The 23,022-nt window shown below is 44.8% G+C and overlaps 1 protein-coding gene across 21 annotated transcripts in view; it reads left to right on the plus strand.

Moving 5' to 3' along the window:
• Positions 1 to 23,022, plus strand: part of LOC141164433 (protocadherin alpha-C2-like) — a 608,374-nt gene that overhangs the window by 485,601 nt on the left and 99,751 nt on the right. The window contains exon 1 of one of the 21 annotated variants that reach the window (XM_073649656.1): positions 10,272 to 13,632. The exons of 19 other annotated variants lie outside the window; for them this stretch is intronic. In XM_073649656.1, the coding sequence (XP_073505757.1) occupies positions 11,149 to 13,632 (2,484 nt within the window). In that variant the 5' untranslated portion in view covers positions 10,272 to 11,148. Of the gene's footprint in view, positions 1 to 10,271; positions 13,633 to 23,022 lie in introns of those variants that run through there. One more of the 21 variants, XM_073649643.1, reaches the window with a different exon arrangement.

Raw genomic sequence — 23,022 nt, forward strand, 5'->3', positions numbered from 1 at the left:
TTAGGTCAGCAATCTTTTTAATGATTGGTGGGGGTTTCAGAATCCAGCCCCCTCTGATGTTAAACATTTACTTACTCTTTAATTATGACCTTTTTTTGGAATTCTTTTAGGACCTGTCCATACTTAAAGGGAGTCTGTTACCCCCTGTCTAAAAATTAAACCATTTACACATTCATAGAAGGGACTTAGCCCCTAAAAAATTTAACTTGTGGTACGGATCGTAATCATTTTGTTTTAAGTAGAAACAATTTTATTAGATATGTTAATGAGGGGGTTTCGGTGCACCTGTAACAAGGCCAAGTGTTTGTAGTACTATTCGCGCCCCTCAATTGCCACCCTTTCCGCCTCTTCTTGTGATGATTGGGAGCACTACAAGGAGCACTGCCTGTATTGAATCCTCAGCCCTGCACGTGCTGATGCTACAGGAGCCGAGAGCTCACACAATGTTAGTGTACGGGCGCCTTCTGACTTCCCTGTCCTGCCTGCAGTGGCCACTCGCTGCACATAGGATCACACAGCAGCAGTTGGCCAATGCTGACAGGAGAAGGAGATAAGATTGCATTCTAATACTGCATGAGTCGACCGCACACAGTGTTAGGGCATGAACGTATAACATGACCGAGTGCTATCTGATGCTCTTATTGGCCCACTGTTATACTGCAAGGCAGTACAGAGCTGCTTTTTTTTTTCTCATGCCAATTCGGCATAACGAAAACAATCACAGCATGGTGCGGGTGCATGTGAAACATCACAGTACACTCGGATGTCGTGCGAGTGCAAACCGATGTACGCACACAGAGACAAAGAAGAAGAATGAGAAATTTAGTTCTCTGTCTTCTCTCATGTGTGATACAATTCTCTCATGTGAAAGAATCAGATCACACAAAGGTGACACTCGGATCAAACTCTGACAGAGTTACATATACAGTAACAGGACCAAGCTGACTACAAATATACAGCACCAAAACCGCCTCAGTACACAAATACAGTACTAGATCCACCAAGAGTACAGGGATACATCACCAAAACCACCATCAGTACATGAATACAACACTAGAACTACCAATAGTACATGAAAACATCACCAGAACAACCATCAGTACATTAATAGATCATCAGTACATGAATACAGCAACAGAATAATCATCTGTATATGAATACAACACCAAAATCATTATCAGTACATCAAAACAGCAGCAGAACAACCAACAGTACATGAATGCATCATCAGTGCCATCATTAATACAGGACGAAAAACATGAATACATCACCAGCATCAACATCAGTACATGAATACAGCACCAGAACCACCAACAGTATATGAATAAATCATCAGAACCACCATCAGTAAATGAATACAGCAACAGAACAATCATCATTTCATTAATATATCACTTGAACCATCATCAGTACATGAATACAGCGCCAAATTTAGTACAACAATCATTTTCAATTATAGAAAAACACCAGCTCACCTAGAGTCAGGCGTCCTGAAGCACGGAATACGAGGGACCACTCGTGGTACAAAATCCAAGGAAAAAATTGAAATATTACAGCTTCATAAATATTCCAAAAATGTATTCTTTAAAAATGAATTTCATAATCAGAACAAGGAACAACGCATTTTGAACGCAACAGACCTGCATTCTTTATCGGAGCTCTGATAAAGAATGCAGGTGTGTTGCGTTCGAAACTCGTTGCTCCTTGTTCTGATTATGGAATCCGTTTTTAAAGAATACATTTTTGGAACATTTATGAAGATGGAATCTTTCCCTTTTTTTCCAAACATTTTCAATGTCGGGTCAGCACCCACAAAATACAATGGTATCACATGAATCTACAAGTCCTATTATGTCCTTAACAATGGTAAGGAGATACTAGGAGTTGTCGTTACCAGTCATCATGAGACTACAGACCACACAGGAACCATAGTACTGATTAGAAGCAGAGAGTATCACAAATAAACATTTTCCCCCACATACCTTATAGATGACACCTTCTCTGATTGGAATCATACTCATCCCTTTCATCTCCATCTGGTCCAGTGGTCCAGACAACATGATGACTTTGGGCATCCACAGATTGTCTCTGCAGATGTTTATCTTCTCCGGTTTTCTGATGCATATCACAAAATGGCACCCTTAAAAATAACATTGTAATACTGCTGAATAAAAATATCTGCCCACGTTCTGCCCTGAATAAATAACTGTCCCTCACTATGCTCCCTGAATGAAATATGACTCCCCCAGTCCCACTTATGGTACATAGCTTCCAAACTGTCCTCGCTTATAATATATTGCTTCCACACTGTCCACCCTTATGAACTATAATACACCATTACTCCTCATGATCTATAGCTGCCGCACCATTCAACCTTATGAATTATAACTTCCATGATTTACTATAATAGTAATACTCCTGTGCTTCCCTATAATGATAATGATCCCCATTGTGCCTAATTATAATAATGCCCCACAGGCCATGATAAGCAGTATGATGGCCACCATAGCCCTCCATACATAGTATGATGGCTACCACAGCCTTCCATATACACAGTATGATGTTCACCACAACCCATCATATGCAGTATGATAGCCACCACAGCTCCCCATGCACATTATGATGGCCGCTAAAGCCTCCTACACACAGTATAATTCCCTATAGCACCATATACACATTATGAATGTCCTCACAACCCTCCACACACAGTATACTTCCCTATAGTCCCCTATACATAGTATGATGGCTCCTTCAGCCCTCCACACACAGTTGTGTTAGGCTTACCTGGTGAGGTGGAGTCTCTAAGCCTCAGGTGCGGGTGGGCACATGGACACTGGGCCTTGATGCAAGTAGGAAGGCACGTGGGCATCAGGACAGACGGAGTGGAACCCAGCAGGGATGAATGGAAGCACAAACACAAAAAGCTCAGATGGTGGAACCAACAAGCATAGGACTAGGAGTCTTAATACCAAGATACCTCCTAGAGAAAGTGGCACAGCAAGGAGCCGATGGCTTTCTGCTCCAGCAGAGCTGATAACAGTATTGGCATCTTGAGGATGTTGATACTGTTACTCATTTTGAAAGATAGTGTATGGTTTAAAGAACACCACATTGAATGTGTAATCATTAAATATATATTTATAAAATAAAACACAGATCTATTCATATTGCTGCTTGTAAAACGGACTAATATATGACCTGTCGTTATTCAATACTAGAGAGGGAGGTGGCCAAAAGACCAAGAAGAACGACAAGGAAGACCATATTATAAATATAGAAATACTTTATTAATCATATATATATACAGGGTAAGTGAGGAAAGATGCATAGGGAAAACACACATATATTAAAAACAAAAGACGGCTAGGCATTGCAGTGGCAACCTATATAATGAAATCACACCTGTAATAGGTGTATATAACAAGCTCATATACTGTAAGAATCAGAGGTGGGTATACCCAAGTTACACTTGACACACTACATGTGCCTATTAGTTAAATCAAGACTAAACCCATTTAATACCTCACAAGAGCCAATGCCAGGTGTCCAGATCATCGCGCTGCAGCTGTCGCCCAACGCGCGTTTCAGCCCAAGCCTTTCTCAAGGGGTCTAGTTTTGCAAGCTGACGCAGTTCACTTCTGGTCCGGCACAGCTCCTGGATGAGAGGCAAAATGCTACCCTCTGAGAGTCACTTAAGACCACCACTTCAGGCGAGATGGTTATCTTGTCTTATGGGAGAAGCAGGTCTACATTAAAGACATGCATAGGGGGCACATTTTCATGTGCAGTACATACAGCGTAACTCTTTAACACAAGCATAATGGCACGCCTTGCTTGCATAAACAGTGTCACACTTTTAAATGCAATCACAGATTTTATACATATAGATACTGTATACACACAGAGGTCGAATTTTACATATACATGTATATATACAAAGGCAAGCTTTAACACATACAGTACAGACCAAAAGTTTGGACACACCTTCTCATTTTAAGATTTTTCTGTATTTTCATGACTATGAAAATTGTACATTCACAATGAAGGCATCAAAACTATGAATTAACACATGTGGAATTATATAGTTAACAAAAAAGTGTGAAACAACTGAAAATATGTCTTATATTCTAGGTTCTTCAAAGTAGCCACCTTTTGCTTTGATGACTGCTTTGCACACTCTTGGCATTCTCTTGATGAGCTTCAAGAGGTAGTCACCGGAAATGGTTTTCACTTCACAGGTGTGCCCTGTCAGGTTTAATAAGTGGGATTTCTTGCCTTATAAATGGGGTTGAGACCATCAGTTGTGTTGCGCAGAAGTCTTGTGGATACACAGCTGATAGTCCTACTGAATAGACTGTTAGAATTTGTATTAAGGCAAGAAAAAAGCAGCTAAGTAAAGAAAAACGAGTGGCCATCATTACTTTAAGAAATGAAGGTCAGTCAGTGCGAAAATTGGGCAAACTTTGAAAGTGTCCCCAAGTGCAGTTGCAAAAACCATCAAGCACTACAAAGAAACTGGCTCACATGAGGACCGCCCCAGGAAAGGAAGACCAAGAGTCACCTCTGCTTCTGAGGATAAGTTTATCCGAGTCACCAGCCTCAGAAATCGCAGGTTAACAGCAGCTCAGATTAGAGACCAGGTCAATGCCACACAGAGTTCTAGCAGCAGACACATCTCTTCAACAACTGTTAAGATGAGGCGTTGTGCAGCTGGCCTTCATGGTAAAATAGCTGCTAGGAAACCACTGCTAAGGACAGGCAACCAGCAGAAGAGACTTGTTTGGGCTAAAGAACACAAGAAATGGACATTAGACCAGTGGAAATCTGTGCTTTGGTCTGATGAGTCCAAATTTTAGATCTTTGGTTCCAACCACCGTGTCTTTGTGCAACGCAGAAAAGGTGAACGGATGGACTCTACATACCTGGTTCCCACCGTGAAGCATGGAGGAGGAGGTGTGATGGTGTGGAGGTGCTTTGCTGGTGACACTGTTGGGGATTTATTCAAAATTGATGGCATACTGAACCAGCATGGCTACCACAGCATCTTGCAGCGGCATGCTATTCCATCCAGTTTGCGTTTAGTTGGACCATTATTTATTTTTCAACAGGACAATGACCCCAAACACACCTCCAGGCTGTGTAAGGGCTATTTGACCAAGAGGGCTAGTGATGGGGTGCTACGCCAGATGACCTGGCCTCCACAGTCACCAGACCTGAACCCAATCGAGAAGGTTTGGGGTGAGTTGGCCCGCAGAGTGAAGGCAAAAGGGCCAACAAGTGCTAAGCATCTCTGGGAACTCCTTCAAGATTGTGGGAAGACCATTTCCGGTGAGTACCTCTTGAAGCTCATCAAGAGAATGCCAAGAGTGTGCAAAGCAGTCATCAAAGCAAAAGGTGGCTACTTTGAAGAACCTAGAATATAAGACATATTTTCAGTTGTTTCACACTTTTTTGTTAACTATATAATTCCACATGTGTTAATTCATAGTTTTGATGCCTTCAGTGTGAATGTACAATTTTCATAGTTATGAAAATACAGAAAAATCTTAAAATGAGAACGTGTGTCCAAACTTTTGGTCTGTACTATACATAAATATTACACAAACACATACACACAAAAATAAATATTTATATATATCATGTGTGGTTGCTTTGGCATTTGTATTGGTCCGATCCAGTTGGAGGAGCACCCGTCCATCAAAAATACCATCTGAGTCTTACCCAGAGTCTCTACCATTCAGTTCTCACTGCCTTTGCCAGCTGCTGGGACACTCTCCCCCTCACAGCAAACAGTTGCTGCATTGAAAGCAAGTTTTTTCATGTTTCCTAGTAAAGTCCAGAGTATTGAGGGTACTTGGTAATGGCAACTATGCTATTTATGCAGCATTGAAGCATCAGTGAAGTATTTTTTTCTATTTCATACCTCTCCTTAAAGGGGTTGTCCACTACTAGTACAACCCCTTCTTGAACTAAATGTTTAGCCCCGATGAAATAAAAAACCTATACTCATCTCCCGTGCCGGTGCAGTTCCAGCGGTGTCGGTACTCGCGGTCCTGGGGCTCTGGTGTGGTGGAATAACACATGGTGCCCAGCACCCAATCAGCGCTGACGTCACTGTCCCCGTCTTCGGACGTTTTGAACATGAAGAGGACGTCCGAGCTGCGGCAGTTCATCTCTGACTTCCTCTTCATGTTCAATTTCGTACGAAGGTGAGGAAAGTGACACCAGCACTGATTTGGTGCCGGGCATCATGTGTCATAACAGCCGCATAAGAGTCTCGATATCGCAAGTGCCGACACCACTGGAACAGCGCCGGAACGGGAGGTGAGTATGTTTTTTTTATTTTATCAGGGCCAAACATTTAGTTCAAGAAGGGGTTGTCCTAGTAGTGGACAACCCTTTTTAATGTTGTAAGATTCCTGAAAACCCCTTTAAACTTAATGCACTACTCAGGGGAGTGAGCGGTGTAAGGAGACTGAACACATAGGTTCACAATTCACTAGCCTAGATCCTGTTGAGTCAGCTCAATACTTGTGACGAAAAATCAAATGTAGCATTAGTAAAGTTTGCTTTATGGTCTACATCTTCTAGCAGGCATTTATAGGGAATCCAATGGATAATATTCCCCATAGGTTTGGAGGTTAGGAGTCAGCGTCATCAGCATTTGACTCTAAGGAGGTTAATATCCGCTCTGGAAACAGCTGACTGTTACTTGCAGAGTATCATCAGATATTGAACATTATCAATGTCTGTGCCAAAGAGAATCACATGGGAAATCTCCTGCAAGGAAGTTTTCTTACTATTGGCTCTTATATGTCATCGAAAAAAAAACTTACAACACCATAAATCAGTTGATAAGCATGGTAAATGTCAGTGGCTGAAACAGTTTTGCTGATCTCGGTTCTATGTGCATAGACCTGAATATATACTGTTAGATTCCCACAATGAGTTTTTGGTGACTTTTTGACACTTTTTGTGTATATTCTCTGTACGAAAAAACGTTCCAGAAAAGTGAATGGGATTTTTCAAAATATCACGCCCACTGTGCTTTTTTTTTTTTTTTTACCCTGCGTAAAATGACCTGCAGTGAGTGTTTAAAATCCACAACGTGACAATTTCTCTTGTGGCTACACTGAGTTTATGTGATCTTTTTCCCCATAGAACTGCATTAGATGCGGAAAATTTGCAGGTAAAAAATGCACATAGTCTGCACATGACTGTATCAATAAAGCTTTGTCAAAGCCAAATAACATAAAGTATTAAAAACAAAGAAGCTTTATTTAAAGGGGTTGTCCGGGACTGTAACATTGATGGCATATCCTTAGGATAGGTCATGAATATCTGATTGGTGGGGGTGCAACACCCGACACCCGCGTGGATCAACAGCTCAGTTAAGGAGCTGCACAGCACAGTTCTGTCGACTGTATAGTGGCCGCGGTGGGGAATTCACATCCGTCCCTTATTTAAATCAATAGGGGGTGGATGTGCAGTACCTAGCCGCGACCACTATTCCGCCGATGGAGCTGTGCAGCTCCGTAATTCCACAACACTGCCAGGTGTTGCTCCCCCACCAATCAGATATTGATGACCTATCCTAAGGATATGCCATCAGTGTTAAAGTTCTGAACAACCCTTTAAACCAATGGATACAAAAATAGAGAAAAAAACTGCAGCGGCACAAACACAATAAAAATGAGGGCACAAAAACATACTCAAAAATGCAATGAAAAATAAAAATAATAGGTGCAGAAATGCGGCAACATCAAACATTCACCAAGTACTCATCATGGGAATGTAGCCTAACCCGTAGGGGATCTAGAAGGCAATAAGCTCATTCACTTGCTCATTTGCAAGCAGCTTCAGCCAACTCTGCCGGGAATGAGACCCCTCACTATTTGCATCTACGTGTAACAGATATTAAAAAAACAAGTAAAACTTTTAAGATCAGTCCAGTGAGTGGAACAACAGATGGTTGTGCAACACCTCAATTTATAAATATATTCCACTCTAAAAGGTGTGTACATGACCTGTATGCCTAAGGGAGAAGATATAAGCCTGCTTTCCCTGGAGACAAGCTGCTGCCAGCAGTGTCTGGCGGTGCCTTACTCCATTCTTCCCCTGAGGACACAGACTACACAAGCTCAGCCAAGCTTTGCATCTTCTCTCCTTCTCTTTTCATATTTTTCTAGTTAGCTATTAGGTAATTCAATCAGGCATTGCCTTTTGTATTTTATTTTTCTCCTTTGAGGAAAACCATTGGATTAGGTCCTTTTATAGGAATTGTCCCTTTTCTAACCTTGTCTTACATGTGGTGTTTTGGTACTTAAATGGGTTGTCCAAATATGCATCCCAATATGAGCGCCACTGAGGATGTCGCGTTTGCAATAACTACTGGGACGCAAAGCAGTATTGGCATGTACTGATCAGGCAAGGTGACAATACCTGCCCTTCGTGCTCAGGTCCTGGCAAATATGTCACAGGGTCATCAGAGTCGCTCACCTCCCAGTATAGAGGTCAGCCTTGTGGATAATCCCTCTAAAGACTTTATATACCTGCAGACAGGCGGTGTGCTCTATGGCTGACTAGATTATTTTTTCGAACAGGCCATATCCATGGCCATAGTAGCATACTATATGTCAATATATTCTTCTATTTCCAGGAGGAATCATAGAGGTTGAGGTTGGATTTCTTATATGTGCATGCATCTATATATAGGTCTATGTGTGCACAATTAAGCCTTAAAAGGGTGGTCCGACACCCATAATATCCTTTATAAATATGCATCTTTTACCCCTAACCACTTTTGTAATTTGCTTTATTATAAATGTCTCTATCCTCCTCCCTGACTTGCCGTTCTCTAAATTTATATTTTTTCTTTACTTCTTGTAATGTTTCATTTGAGGGGAGTCTCAAACAGGATGTCACAAGAGGATGGCCCCGCGGTCACTTCCCTACAGCTTCTATCACCCGCTGAAACAAGACGTCATCACGGGGCTGTGGTCACTTACCAAAGCTTCTGTCACCGCCATCTCCTGATGACATCCTGGTTCAGTAGTAGTGATGGAGAAGCGACTGCAACTTCAGTGGCCGCTGCCACACTTCTGTCACCGCCATCCACATCTTCAGTTGCCACTTTTGTCCCCGCTTCCTCTTTCCCTGAAATGAAGTATCAGGGGGCGGTGACAGAAGTAGGGTGAGTGACAGCAGCGCTGCCCCACAGCTTCTATCAATGCCCTCAAATAAACCGTCATCAGGGGGCGGTGACAGAAGTAGGGTGAGTGACAGCAGCGCCGTCCCACATCTTCTATCACGGCCCTCAAATAAACCGTCATCAGGGGGCGGTGACAGAAGTAGGGTGAGTGACAGCAATGCCGCCACACAGCTTCTATCACTGCCCTCAAATAAACCGTCATCAGGGAGCGGTGACAGAAGTAGGGTGAGTGACAGCAGCGCCACCCCACAGCTTCTATCACTGCCCTCAAATGAACAGTCATCAGAGGGCAGTGACAGAAGTAGGATGAGTGACAGCAGCGCTGCCCCACAGCTTTTATAATTGCCATAAAATGAACTGTCATCAGGGGGTGGTGACAGATGTAGGGTGAGTGACAGCAATGCCGCCCCACAGCTTATATCTGGGCGAGTGACAGCAATGCCACCCCACAGTTTCTATCACTGCCATCAAATGAACCGTCATCAGGGGGCGGTGACAGAAGCAGGGTGAGTGACAGCAGTGCCTCCCTTGATGATGATTCATTTGAGGGTTTCAAGGAAACTGGTTGCATTGTCAGAAAAAGGGATGATGTTGGCGACTGAAGATGCAGGCGGTGGCCACAGAAGCTGCGGTGACTTCTCCATCACCCTCCACACCCCTGAAACATGACATCGTCAGGGGTTGGCGGTAACAGAAGCTGTGGTAAATGACCACAGTGGCGCCCCCCCTAATGACGTCCCATTTCAATGGGGTGATAGAAGCTGTGTCTATGGGGCTATCCTCCTGTGATAAGGGAGATAAAGGGATGAGGATAGGGAAAATGGTAGGGAAATTTATAATAAAGCAAATTACAAAAGTGGTTAGGGTTTAAAGATAGATATTTATAAGGGCAGTATATATCAGACAACCCCTTTAATTCCAATGAGGACTGTGTAAATCTCTAAAACAATATTGTAATGATAATAATAATGATGATAATGATACAAATCACAATGATAATGACATTTATCCACAAATGCAGATAGGGGCAGTGATCTGCACAATCCGGCTCATTCCTGTCAGCTTCAGTTTCCTGAAAAGCAGAAGCCATGCTGTCAGCAGCCGCTGTGCAGGACACAACCTTCAGCTCCCTCCTCTGACATTATGCTCAGCCGTCGCCATCACACGTTGTGTCTCTGCTTCTTCCCGCAATGATGGCGCCTCAGTGAGGATCTGATGCAGCCCTGAGGTAACAGTGGTGTGTGCGGCGGCTGCGGGGGGCTTCATTGTAGCACCGGAAGGAGACTGGAGTCGGAAGCACCTGAGCTGCTGACATGTTGGATTGTGCTCTGCTGCGCTGAGGCAGGGGATGGTGTGCCAGCAGCAGCAGGAGCAGCAGGAGCAGCAGCACGGAGGAGCAGGCACGGGGGGCGGAGGGGCAGGCACGGCAGCGCACGCCACATCTCCACAGCGGATTCCTTCGTGCACTCATCAGATTTCTGCAATGCTGGATATAATGGTGCTGGGACCCAGCCCTGGCTGCATGGCTGAGGCTGTGCCCGGCTGCTAGGTGCTGGCTGCACCCTGGATGACAGGCGCTGCCCGGCTTTATCTGCTGCTTCCTGGGCGCTGTCCACACGATCGGTGCTGAAGAAGCCCCCGCCGCCGCCGATTTGCTGTCCGCCCTGCAGGTACTGAAGCTATGGTTCTCTAGCACACCGCCCCCGGCTCAAGGAGCAGAAGAAGCGACCCCCGACCAGGCCGATCTGTGCACAGAACAAAGCAATGGATTTATTGGGAAGGCAGCCGCCCCCGGTGCCCGCCGCAGCCCCCCCAGCGCTGCCTGCCCTGCACACATGGTAACCTGATGCGGTTTGCTATCTGGGGGCTTCCAGGATAAAGGATGTGAGTCAGGGAGGTTTGGGGAGGGGTCCGATGAGCTCTATTTCCCGGCTACAATGGCTTTCACCCAGGGGTGCATTGGGCTCCTTGTGTCAGTGTACCTGAGCTTGGCTACAGGGCAGCTTAGATACTCGGTGAGGGAAGAGTTAAACCATGGGGCTTTTGTAGGCAATGTGATTAGTGATCTGGGTCTGGATCTGAAGCAGATCCCCTCTCGCGGCTTCCGGATCACGTCCGGTAACAGCAGGCAGTACTTTGATTTGAACCTGAGTAACGGGGTATTATTCGTGAATAGGACCATAGATCGGGAAAGTCTGTGCGAGCCCACCCCCCCCTGCCTGATAAACCTGGGGGTGGTGATAGAGAACCCCGTGGAGGTGCACAATATCGAGGTAGAGATTTTAGACATCAATGACCACGCTCCAAAATTTCCTAGAGATGGGTACCACCTAGAGATTAGTGAGTCAGCCGTGCCCAACGCCAGGTTCCCCATCGAGAGCGCACAAGACCCCGATATAGGCACCAACTCGATCCAGACCTACAAGCTCAGCGACAATGATTACTTTGCCCTCGATTTAAAGACTTTCAGTGGCAACAGCAAGCTGATCGAGATGGTGCTGAAGAAGCCATTAGACAGGGAGCAAAATGTCCTACATCAGTTAGTTCTCACAGCTATAGACGGAGGGAACCCTCCGAAATCTGGGACGGCCCAAATTTCCATCCGCGTGATGGACACAAATGACAACACCCCATTTTTCGATAAGTCTACCTACAAAGCCAGTCTGCTGGAGAACTCACCAGCCGGGACTTTAGTTGTTAAACTGAATGCATCTGATCCAGATGAAGGGTCCAATGGGGAAGTCACCTATTCATTTAGCAGTTTTATGCCCCAGAAAGTAAGACAGTTATTTAATATCGAACCCAGCACTGGAGAAGTGAGGGTGAGTGGGGTTTTGGACTATGAAAAGTCTTCATCCTATGAGATTTATGTCCAAGCCATTGACAAAGGGCCCGTTCCTATGACAGGACATTGCAAAGTGTTAGTAGAGATGATCGATGCCAATGATAACGCCCCGGAGATTGTGGTGACTTCCAATTATTCACCGATTGCTGAAAACTCCCAGGTGGATACCGTGGTGGCTTTAATGAGCGTGACAGATAAAGATTCGGGAATGAATAAGCAGGTCAGCCTGACCATCCAGCCAAACCTTCCATTTAAGCTAAACTCTTTCAAAAATACCTTCAAGCTATTAACGGATGGTAAACTAGATCGTGAAAAGTGCTCTTCTTATAATATCACCATCACCGCCATAGATTCTGGTGTCCCACCTCTGTCGTCTCAGAAGACTCTATATGTGCAAATCTCAGACGTGAATGACAACTCTCCGGTGTTCGAGGAGTCCTCTTACTCTGTGTATGTGCTGGAAAACAACGCTCCGGGGGTATCACTTTTCTCAGTAAAAGCCATGGATCCAGATGCCAATGAGAATGCGTTTGTCTCCTATCTAATCCTCCAAGGTGATGTCGAAGGCATTCCAGTTTCCTCTTATGTTTCCATCAAGTCCGACAATGGCACTTTATATGCCGTTCAGTCGTTTGACTATGAAAAACTTCGAGAATTTCGCTTCGTCGTTCAAGCACAAGATGCTGGAAACCCCCCACTCAGCAGCTCCGCCACGGTCAATTTTTTCATTTTGGATCAAAACGATCATGCCCCAAAGATTCTGTATCCCGCTCCAACAAACAGCACAAGATCTATCGAGATGATTCCACGGGCGGCAGGTGTCGACTATCTAGTCACCAAAGTCATCGCGGTTGACGTTGATTCAGGACAAAACGCTTGGCTGTCCTATACTTTGGGCAAAGCCACCGATCCAAAACTTTTTAAGGTGTCTTTACATACGGGCGAAATAAGGACTACAAGGAAAGTTGCAGATGACGTTATTACAAGCTACAATGTGACCGTCATTGTGAAAGACAATGGGGAGCCACCGCTTTCTTCATCGACCACCATAAGCATTGCGGTGGTGGATAGGATCTCAAAAATTGTCCCTGACTCGCAACGTCACGTAAAAAACAGCACAAGCTATTCTGAAATGACAATTTATCTGATTATCGCTTTATGCTCCATATCCTTTCTATTCCTTTTGACTCTACTGATCATTTTTATTCTGAAATGCTGCAAATGTAACTGCAATGCTGGTCCTTGTTGTGCATGTTGCTGTGCCGTTCCCAATCAAGACCCTACAGAGATGCCTAAACCAGCCAACAATAACATCGAGACCAGGCTGCCCGCCGGAGCACAAGTGCAGCCTCATTTTATAGAAGTCAGGGGCAATGGGTCACTGACCAAGACTTACTGCTACAAGGCCTGTATGACTGCAGGATCGGGAAGTGACACATTCATGTTTTATAACACTGGGATTCCAATGGGGACAGGTCCGCAGGCTGTGATCGCCGACCGAAATCTCAAAAGAATGAGCGGACAAAGTTTTCAAAACTTAATCATCTTGAAAAGTGAAGCAAGTACTCCGGTGGAGGTAAGACTTTCCCTTTTATGCTTCTTACTATATAGAAAAATTATTCATTTCTACTATAAATGCTTTGTTACATATCAACAATAAAGTTATTAAATATCATAATTAATAATAATTAAAGACACTGAATCAGTTTAGGCAGTGCCTAAATCTGGGGCTCCAAAACCCATTAAATCAATAATGCAGGAAAAGTTGTGCATTTTAGGAATGTGATGGAACAAAAAAAATAGGAATAGTCCTGACTTAGTTACATATGATACGTGATTTGAGTTTTAATTATACTGTGAGAAGATATTGACCTATATGTTAAATGGATGGATGGAGGATGTGGATGGCATCATCATATATAAAAAATAATGGGAGCCATTTATCAAATACTGTGTATCATGAACTTTTCACTGGATTATTATAATGCATCCCTTAAAGGGGTTGTTAAACAAGCAGGCACAGTAGAAAAAAAAAATAAGGAAAAAATGTGGTCACGAATCACTGTTAAGGGGGAGGGGGTCTGCTGCTGACACTGGTGTAGGGGTAATGTCCCCCAATTCAGTTAATATCCCCCATCCTGGTATATATGCCCCCCCTTCCTATTATATGTGGCCTCCATCCCCATCCTGGTATGCATGGCACCCCCCCATCCTGGTATGCATGGCACCCCTCATCCATATCCTGGTATGCATGGCCCCCTCATCCTTATCCTGGTATGCATGGCACAGCAATCCCCATCCTGGTATGCATGACACCCTTCATCCCTATCTTTGTATGCATGACACCTCTCATCCCTATCCTGGTATGCATGGCCCCCTCATCCTTATCCTGGTATGCATGGCCCCCTCTTCCCCAATCCTGGTATGCATGACACAGCAATCCCCATCATGGTATGCATGACACCCCTCATCCCTATCCTGGTATGCATGGCACAGCAATCCCCATCCTGGTATACATGGTCCCCCTCATCCCTATCCAGGTATGGATGACACCCCTCATCCCTATCCTGGTATGCATGGCACAGCAATCCCCATCCTGGTATGCATGACACCCCTCATCCCTATCCTGGTATGCATGGCCCCCTCATCCTTATACTGGTATGCATGGCACAGCAATCCCCATCCTGGTATGCATGATACCCCTCATTCCTATCCTGGTATGCATGGCACAGCAATCCCCATCTTGGTATGCATTACACCCCTCATCCCTATCCTGGTATGCTTGGCACAGCAATCCCCATCCTGGTATGCATGACACCCCTCATCCCTATCCTGGTATGCATGGCACCCCTCACCCCTATCCTGGTATGTATGGCACAGTAATCCCCATCCTGGTATGCATGACACCCCTCATCCCTATCCTGGTATGCATGGCACAGCAATCCCCATCCTGGTCTGCATGACACCCCTCATCCCTATCCTGGTATGGTTCACACCCCTCATCCCTATCCTGGTATGCATGGCATGGCACAGCTATCCCCATCCTGGTATGCATGGTCCCCCTCATCCCTATCCAGGTATGGATGACACCCCTCATCCCTATACTGATATGCATGGCACAGCAATCCCCATCCTGGTATGCATGACACCCCTCATTCCTATCCTGGTATGCATGGCCCCCTCATCCTTATCCTGGTATGCATGGCACAGCAATCCCCATCTTGGTATGCATTACACCCCTCATCCCTATCCTGGTATGCATGGCACAGCAATCCCCATCCTGGTATGCATGGCACCCTCAACACTATCCTGGTATGCATGGCACAGCAATCCCCATCCTGGTCTGCATGACACCCCTCATCCCTATCCTGGTATGCATGGCACAGCAATCCCTATCCTGGTATGCATGACACCCCTCATCCCTATCCTGGTATACATGGCACCCCTAATCCCTATCCTGGTATCATGGCACAGCAATCCCCATCCTGGCATGCATGGCCCCCTCATCCCTATCCTGGTATGCATGACACCCCTCATCCCTATCCTGGTATGCATGAAACAGCAATCCCCATCCTTGTATGCATGACACCCCTCATCCCTATCCTGGTATGCATGGCCCCCTCATCCTTATCCTGGTATGTATGGCCCCCTCTTCCCCAATCCTGGTATGCATGGCACAGCAATTCCCATCTTGGTATGCATGACACCCCTCATCCCTATCCTGGTATGCATGGCACCCCTCATCCCTATCCTGGTATGCATGGCACAGCAATCCCCATCCTTGTATGTATGACACCCCTCATCCCCAATCCTGGTATGCATGACACCCCTCATCCCCAATCCTGGTATGCATGGCACCCCTCATCCCCAATCCTGGTATGCATGGCACCCCTCATCCCCAATCCTGGTATGTATGGCACAGCAATCCCCATCCTGGTATGCATGATACCCCTCATCCCCATCCTAGTATACATGGCCCCATCATCCTTGTCCTGGTGTGCATGGCCCCCTCATCCCTATCTTGGTATGCATGGCCTCCTCATTTTTTTCCTGGTATGCATGGCCGTCCTAATCCCCATCACGCTGCACATAAAAAAATAAACACTCCTACCAACGTTCTCTCTCTTCTAGCGCTGCGTCTTGTCTGCTCGCACTGATCTCACCATGTGAGCCGCGCATGACATCACTACCATGCGCGGCTCACAGGGTGAGATCAGCTGCTAGAAAAGTCACTGCTCCCCACGCCGGGACTGTGTGTGTGGGGAGCAGTGACTTCATGCTCCTTCATAGCCGGCATACAGTGTAGGCACAGCGCTGCTCCTGCTGCTGCCGGGCGATTGCATGTGCTTGCTATTAAAGGGCATGAATATTCACCCCTCTCCACGGGCATGGGGAGCAGTGAATATTCATGCCCTTTAGCAGCTGGGACAGTGTAGGCTGCAGCAGGCGGCTGCTGCCTCCTGTGCCCCGCTCCCTCGCTGCTACCGCTCCCCCCACATCCCAAACAGTATATATACCCCCACCCCAACGTTTGGACTATAAGACGCACCCCCCATTTTCCTGCAAAATTTTGGAGGAAAAAAGTGCGCCTTAGGCTATGTGCATACGATGCGGAAATTCCCGCCAAAATCCGCATTCGTTTTTTCCTCTCCCTGGCAGAAAAAAATGTATGCGGAATTTACATGCGTTTTTTCTGCCAGGGAGAAGCGTTTTTAGCTTTTTTACATGCGTTTTAAAGCACTTTTCCAAGCGATTTTGAGCAGCACTTGGAAAAGTGCTTGACAATTTGGTCACACAATATAAATCCATACAACCGGCATGGATTTATATTGTGTGACCATAAAATATTTTAAAAAAAGGAATTACAAAATAAAAAACATTCATACTCACCTTCCGCCGTCCCCCGGTGTCCTCCCGACGATGATGCGCTCTCCTCGGCTCCCAGCGGTGATGTGCAAGGACCTTCGCTGGCGTCATTTAGTCAGCTGATGGTCACGCGACCATCACTTGATCGCTGACGTCGGCACTGGAGAGGTGAGTATGAATATTTTTTTTTATTTTTAACTTTATAATTCTTTTTTAACTTGTAGGTGCGATGGTACCTGGGTTGGATGAGAGTCTCCTCTTCTCCAGACCCGGGTACCATCTGCGCATTAAATCTTATGCGGTCCAATGCAAGTCAATGGCGGCGATTTCGCAGCGGAATCACACTAGAATTGGTCTTGCTGCGGTTTTTACCGCAATGCGAATTCGGAGTGGAAATTTCCGCATGATGTGCACAGCACATGCGGATTTGCATTGCAGTACATGGCTGACCTATTACAAGCGATTTTAATGCGTTTTCGCTGTGTTTTCGTGGCGAAAATCCGCCGCAAAAACGCATTAAATCCGCATCGTGTGCACATAGCTTTTGAGTCTGAAAAATGCGGTAAATGGATGGCACTATTGCATATGTCATCTGTCACCCATAGGATCTTATGTTAAAAATGTATCCCTTTACCATACACTTTGTTTTACTGGTTTCCATAATTCACTATATTCTTCCACACCATTTTTTTTTTCGTTACTGATAATGACCAGGTGGACAGAGGCATCTATCTTTGCCTCCATCTGATTTGGGAGGCACTTTCAGTGTCAGATGTGGAGCACCATGGACACCTTCATTGTCAGTCTCCCCAGAATATACACTAAGCATAAAGGGAAACAACATTCTAGTAAGGCCTCATTCACACATCCACATAAAGCACGGACGTGAAACCCCGGTACCAGTGTCATCAGTGTTTTCCATCAGTGTGTCATCCATGTGTTATCAATATGTCATCCGTGTGTCATCAGTGTGTCATCCGTGTGTTATCAATATGTCATCCGTGTGTCATCAGTGTATCATCTGTGTGTTATCAATATGTCATCAGAGTGTCATCAGTATATCATCCGTGTGTCATCAGTGTGTTATCAGTATATCATCCGTGTGTTATCAATATGTCATCCGTGTGTCATCAGTGTCATCCGTCTGTTATCAATATGTCATCCGTGTGTCATCAGTGTATCATCAGTGTCATCCATGTGTTATCAATATGTCATCAGAGTGTCATCAGTATATCATCCGTGTGTCATCAGTGTCATCAGTATATCATCCGTGTGTCATCAGTGTGCTATCAGTATGTCATCCGTGTGTCATCCATGTGTCATCAGTGTCATCCGTGTGTTATCAATATGTCATCCGTGTGTCATCAGTGTATCATACGTATGTTATCAGTGTATCATCTGTGTGCTATCAATATGTCATCAGTGTCATCAGTATATCATCCATGTGTTATCAATATGTCATCCGTGTGTCATCAGTGTATCATCCGTGTGTTATCAATATGTCATCAGAGTGTCATCAGTATATCATCCGTGTGTCATCAGTATGTCATCCATGTGTCATCAGTGTGTCATCCGTGTGTCATCGGTAAGTCATCCGTGTGCCATTAGTGTGTCATCCGTGTGTCATCAGTATGTCATCCATGTGTCATCAGTGTGTTATCAGTATGTCATCCGAGTGTCATCAGTGTATCATCAGTGTATCATCAGTGTGTCATCCGTGTGTCATCAGTGTGTCATCAGTGTGTCATTAGTGTGTCATCAGTGTGTCATCCGCATGTCATCAGTGTCATCAGAGTGTCATCAGTGTGTCATCAGTATGTCATCAGTGTGTCATTCGCATGTCATCAGTGTCATCCATGTGCCATCCGTATGTCATCAGTGTGTCATCTATGTGTCATCAGTGTCATCCGTGTGCCATCAGTGTGTCATCTGTGTGTCATCAGTGTGTCATCCGTGTATCATCAGTGTCATCCGTGTGCCATCCGTATGTCATCGGTGTGTCATCAGTATCATCCTTGTGTCATCCGTGTGCCATCCGTATGTCATCTGTGTGTCATCAGTATATCATCTGTATGTCATCAGTGTGTCCAGTTTTACCATCAGTGTGTCTTGAGTGTGTCATCTGTATGTCATCAGTGTGTCATCCGTGTATCATCAGTGTATCATCCGTGTGTCATCAGTATATCATCTGTGTGTCATCACTGTGTCATCAGTGTGGTTATCCGTGTTTTTCAGATATGAATAATGAAAGAATGAAAATTAGAAAGCTCCTCCTGTACTTTGCAATGTTAAACCCGCACAGCACACTGATGCCACACTGATGCCACATGGATGTCACCTGTGTGCTGTGCGTCTTTTTCATGGACCCATAGACCTGTATTGGCCCTTGTCGTCCGTGTTGTCGGAAAAAAATGGTCATGCCTCTGTGTTTTTTGCATGGACACGCGGTTTGGGTAAAAACACAGATACAGTGCTGGCCAAAAGTATTGGAACCCCTGCAATTCTGTCAGATAATACTCAGTTTCTTCCTGAAAATGATTACAATCACAAATTCTTTGGTATTATTATCTTCATTTAATTTGCTTGCAAGGAAAAAACACAAAAGAGAATGAAGCAAAAATCAAATCATTGATCATTTCACACAAAACTCCAAAAATGGGCCAGACAAAAGTATTGGCACCCTCAGCCTAATACTTGGTTGCGCAACCTTTAGCCAAAATAACTGCGAACAACCACTTCCGGTAACCATCAATGAGTTTCTTACAATGCTCTGCTGGAATTGTAGACCATTCTTCTTTGGCAAACTGCTCCAGGTCCTTCTCCAAACTGCCATTTTGAGATCTCTCCACAGGTGTTCTATGGGATTTAGGTCTGGACTCATTGCTGGCCACCTTAGAAGTCTCCAGTGCTTTCTCGCAAACCATTTTATAGTGCTTTTGAAAGTGTGTTTTGGGTCATTGTCCTGCTGGAAGACCCATGACCTCTGAGGGAGACCGAGCTTTCTCACACTGGGCCCTACATTATGCTGCAAAATTTGTTGGTAGTCTTCAGACTTCATAATGCCATGCACACGGTCAAGCAGTCCAGTGCCAGAGGCAGCAAAGCAACCCCAAAACATCAGGGAACCTCCGCCATGTTTGACTGTAGGGACCGTGCTCTTTTCTTTGAATGCCTCTTTTTTTCCTGTACACTCTATGTTGATGCTTTTTCCCAAAAAGCTCTACTTTTGTCTCATCTGACCAGAGAACATTCTTCCAAAACGTTTTAGGCTTTCTCAGGTAAGTTTTGGCAAACTCCAGCCTGGCTTTTTTATGTCTCGGGGTAAGAAGTGGGGTCTTCCTGGGTATCCTACCATACAGTCCCTTTTCATTCAGACGCCGACGGATAGTACGGGTTGACACTGTTGTACCCTCGGACTGCAGGACAGCTTGAACTTGTTTGGATGTTAGTCGAGGTTCTTTATCCACCATCCGCACAATCTTGCGTTGAAATCTCTCGTCAATTTTTCTTTTCTGTCCACATCTAGGGAGGTTAGCCACAGTGCCATGGGCTTTAAACTTCTTGATGACACTGCGCACAGAAGACACAGGAACATTCAGGTCTTTGGAGATGGACTTGTAGCCTTGAGATTGCTCATGCTTCCTCACAATTTGGTTTCTCAAGTCCTCAGACAGTTCTTTGGTCTTCTTTCTTTTCTCCATGCTCAATGTGGTACACACAAGGACACAGGACAGAGGTTGAGTCAACTTTAATCCATGTTAACTGGCTGCAAGTGTGATTTAGTTATTGCCAACACCTGTTAGGTGCCACAGGTAAGTTACAGGTGCTGTTAATTACATGAATTAGAGAAGCATCACATGATTTTTCAAAGGGTGCCAATACTTTTGTGCACCCCCTTTTTTAGGTTTGGTGTGGAATTATATCCAATTTGGCTTTAGGACAATTCTTTTTGTGTTTTTTTCATTGAAGACAAATTAAATGAAGAGAATAATACCAAAGAATTTGTGATTGCAATCATTTTCAGGAAGAAACTGAGTATTATCTGACAGAATTGCAGGGGTGCCAATACTTTTGGCCAGCACTGTATGTGAGCAGCGCCCTTGGTTATAATTGATATGTGTGGTATCTTTGAAACAAACGGATACCACACGTACTGGAAACACGGATGTGTGAACGAGGCCTAACATGGTCATACAATGGAAATCATTTGTTTTCAATATGCACTATCAATTACAATTAATTCTGCACAGTACCCCATACCGACACAGCACAATAAGGTTTGCACAAGTTTATGAACATTTATTAAACTCCATACATTTTTATTTCCACTAATGTAGTTATATGAGGCCTTCTTTTTCACGTTTCCATATGTGCCATTTTGATGAACATTTAATTTATTGAATAATTTTTATTAGAGGAAACAAAAAAGAGACAAGTTTGCCATCCATCATTGTTATTTCCCTTGTCAGTATACCATGAATACAATTATTTGCAAAGTGAATAACTTTATTCTGTGGTTGATAATGAGGAGGGTATTGCTTAATCACTTATATATTCATCTGAATTGTGTCATACTCTAACACTATTGTGTATCAGCATTACGACACGGTCCCACTATCAGTGTTTGGTCAGTATTCAATCAGTATTTTTTGTCAGCAGGGGGAGACAAACCAGGAGTGGGTGATAAATGCAGAATTGGTGACTTGTTTCTATTATTCCTTTTCTCTGATTGTTCCTCACCTGGTTTTGGCTCCCACTCCTGAGAAAAAATACTGACCGAATACTGACCAAATACTGATAGTGGGGCTGTGGCCTTGATTCGCTGAGAAGTTATTTTCCACAAATTTATTGTCCCTTATTTTGCTCTGGGGTCTCTCGAGACGTAAGATGTAAAAAATAAAAATAAATCCTTATTCACCTGTTCAGTCCTCGCCGCATCTTTAGATTGCCACCACTCGCGTTGAAATCCTGAAGTTTGGATGGATTCTGAGATGTCATGACACCACGAGCTTGCGCAGAACCCTCCCCGGCCTCATCAAAGCTGGAAGGCCCAGGGATTTTAGCACGGGTTGCAACAATCGGAAAATGCGTCGAGAACCAGACAGGTGACGGTGAGAAGCAGAGAGGTTGGAGAGGAGAGCAGTTAGGTGATTATAAGGCTTTTTATTTAAACATTTCAAAGGGTTTCTACATTTCCGAAAAATGACGGCCAAAAAATCCACGCGGATGCTTATTACAAAAAAAACAGCATTTTGGCGAATGCTAATTTTTGTAAGATTCGATTAGAATTCATTTTTACCCAAATTTATTTGCTCATTTCTATTTAAAATACATCAGGATCCTGAGAAATGAAGAACTTGTGTGTGATCTCATAACTCATGAATAGGAGGATAAATTCAGCCCCTATTTACAGATGCGTCCACTATTATCTTTTCTTCAATTTGTTTAAAGCACCACTCCAGCACTTTTTTTTCACCGCAGGAGTGGTGCTGTAACGGGTTTGTCCGGTCAAAACCGATACGTCTGCAGTCACTTTGTGTGACTGCAGACTTATGAATTCCCCCCGGCGCACGCACTGTGCGCTGTGGGGATTCACCATTTTGAGACCCGGTATCGGAGGGTATGTATGAGTTATACATACTCCTGGCCAGTAGGCGTGGCCTCGCTCTCCATGCACTTGTACCTCTAGTCAGCCACACCACTGGCCAGCCACGTCACTAGACAAGGTGCAGCCTCAGCTCAATAAAAGTGTATGGAGTGAGGCTGCGCCCACTCGCCAGGGATATGCACCCACTCGCCAGGGGTATGCATAACTCATACATACCCTCCGTTACCGGGTCTGAAATCGACGAATCCCCACAGCGCACACAGAGTGACTGCAGACTTATCGGTTGTGACCGGACAACTCCTTTAAGCATAAGACCCATGCCCCCGGTCATATTCTCACCCTCTGGCGACTTTACCGTTTTTCAGCGTTGGTCTGGTCCCATGGCGCCATCTTATGGGCACAGCTTCTGAGTGGCTGGAACTCAGAAGCTACATCACAAGCTCTCAATGCAAGTCTAGGATCAGGGAACTTAGATTAGTTGCACCACTCCGG

The sequence above is a fragment of the Phyllobates terribilis genome, unplaced genomic scaffold (assembly GCF_046119375.1).
Source record: "Phyllobates terribilis strain yellow unplaced genomic scaffold, ASM4611937v1 Scaffold_10__3_contigs__length_209671492, whole genome shotgun sequence".
Taxonomy (NCBI): Eukaryota; Metazoa; Chordata; class Amphibia; order Anura; family Dendrobatidae; genus Phyllobates; species Phyllobates terribilis.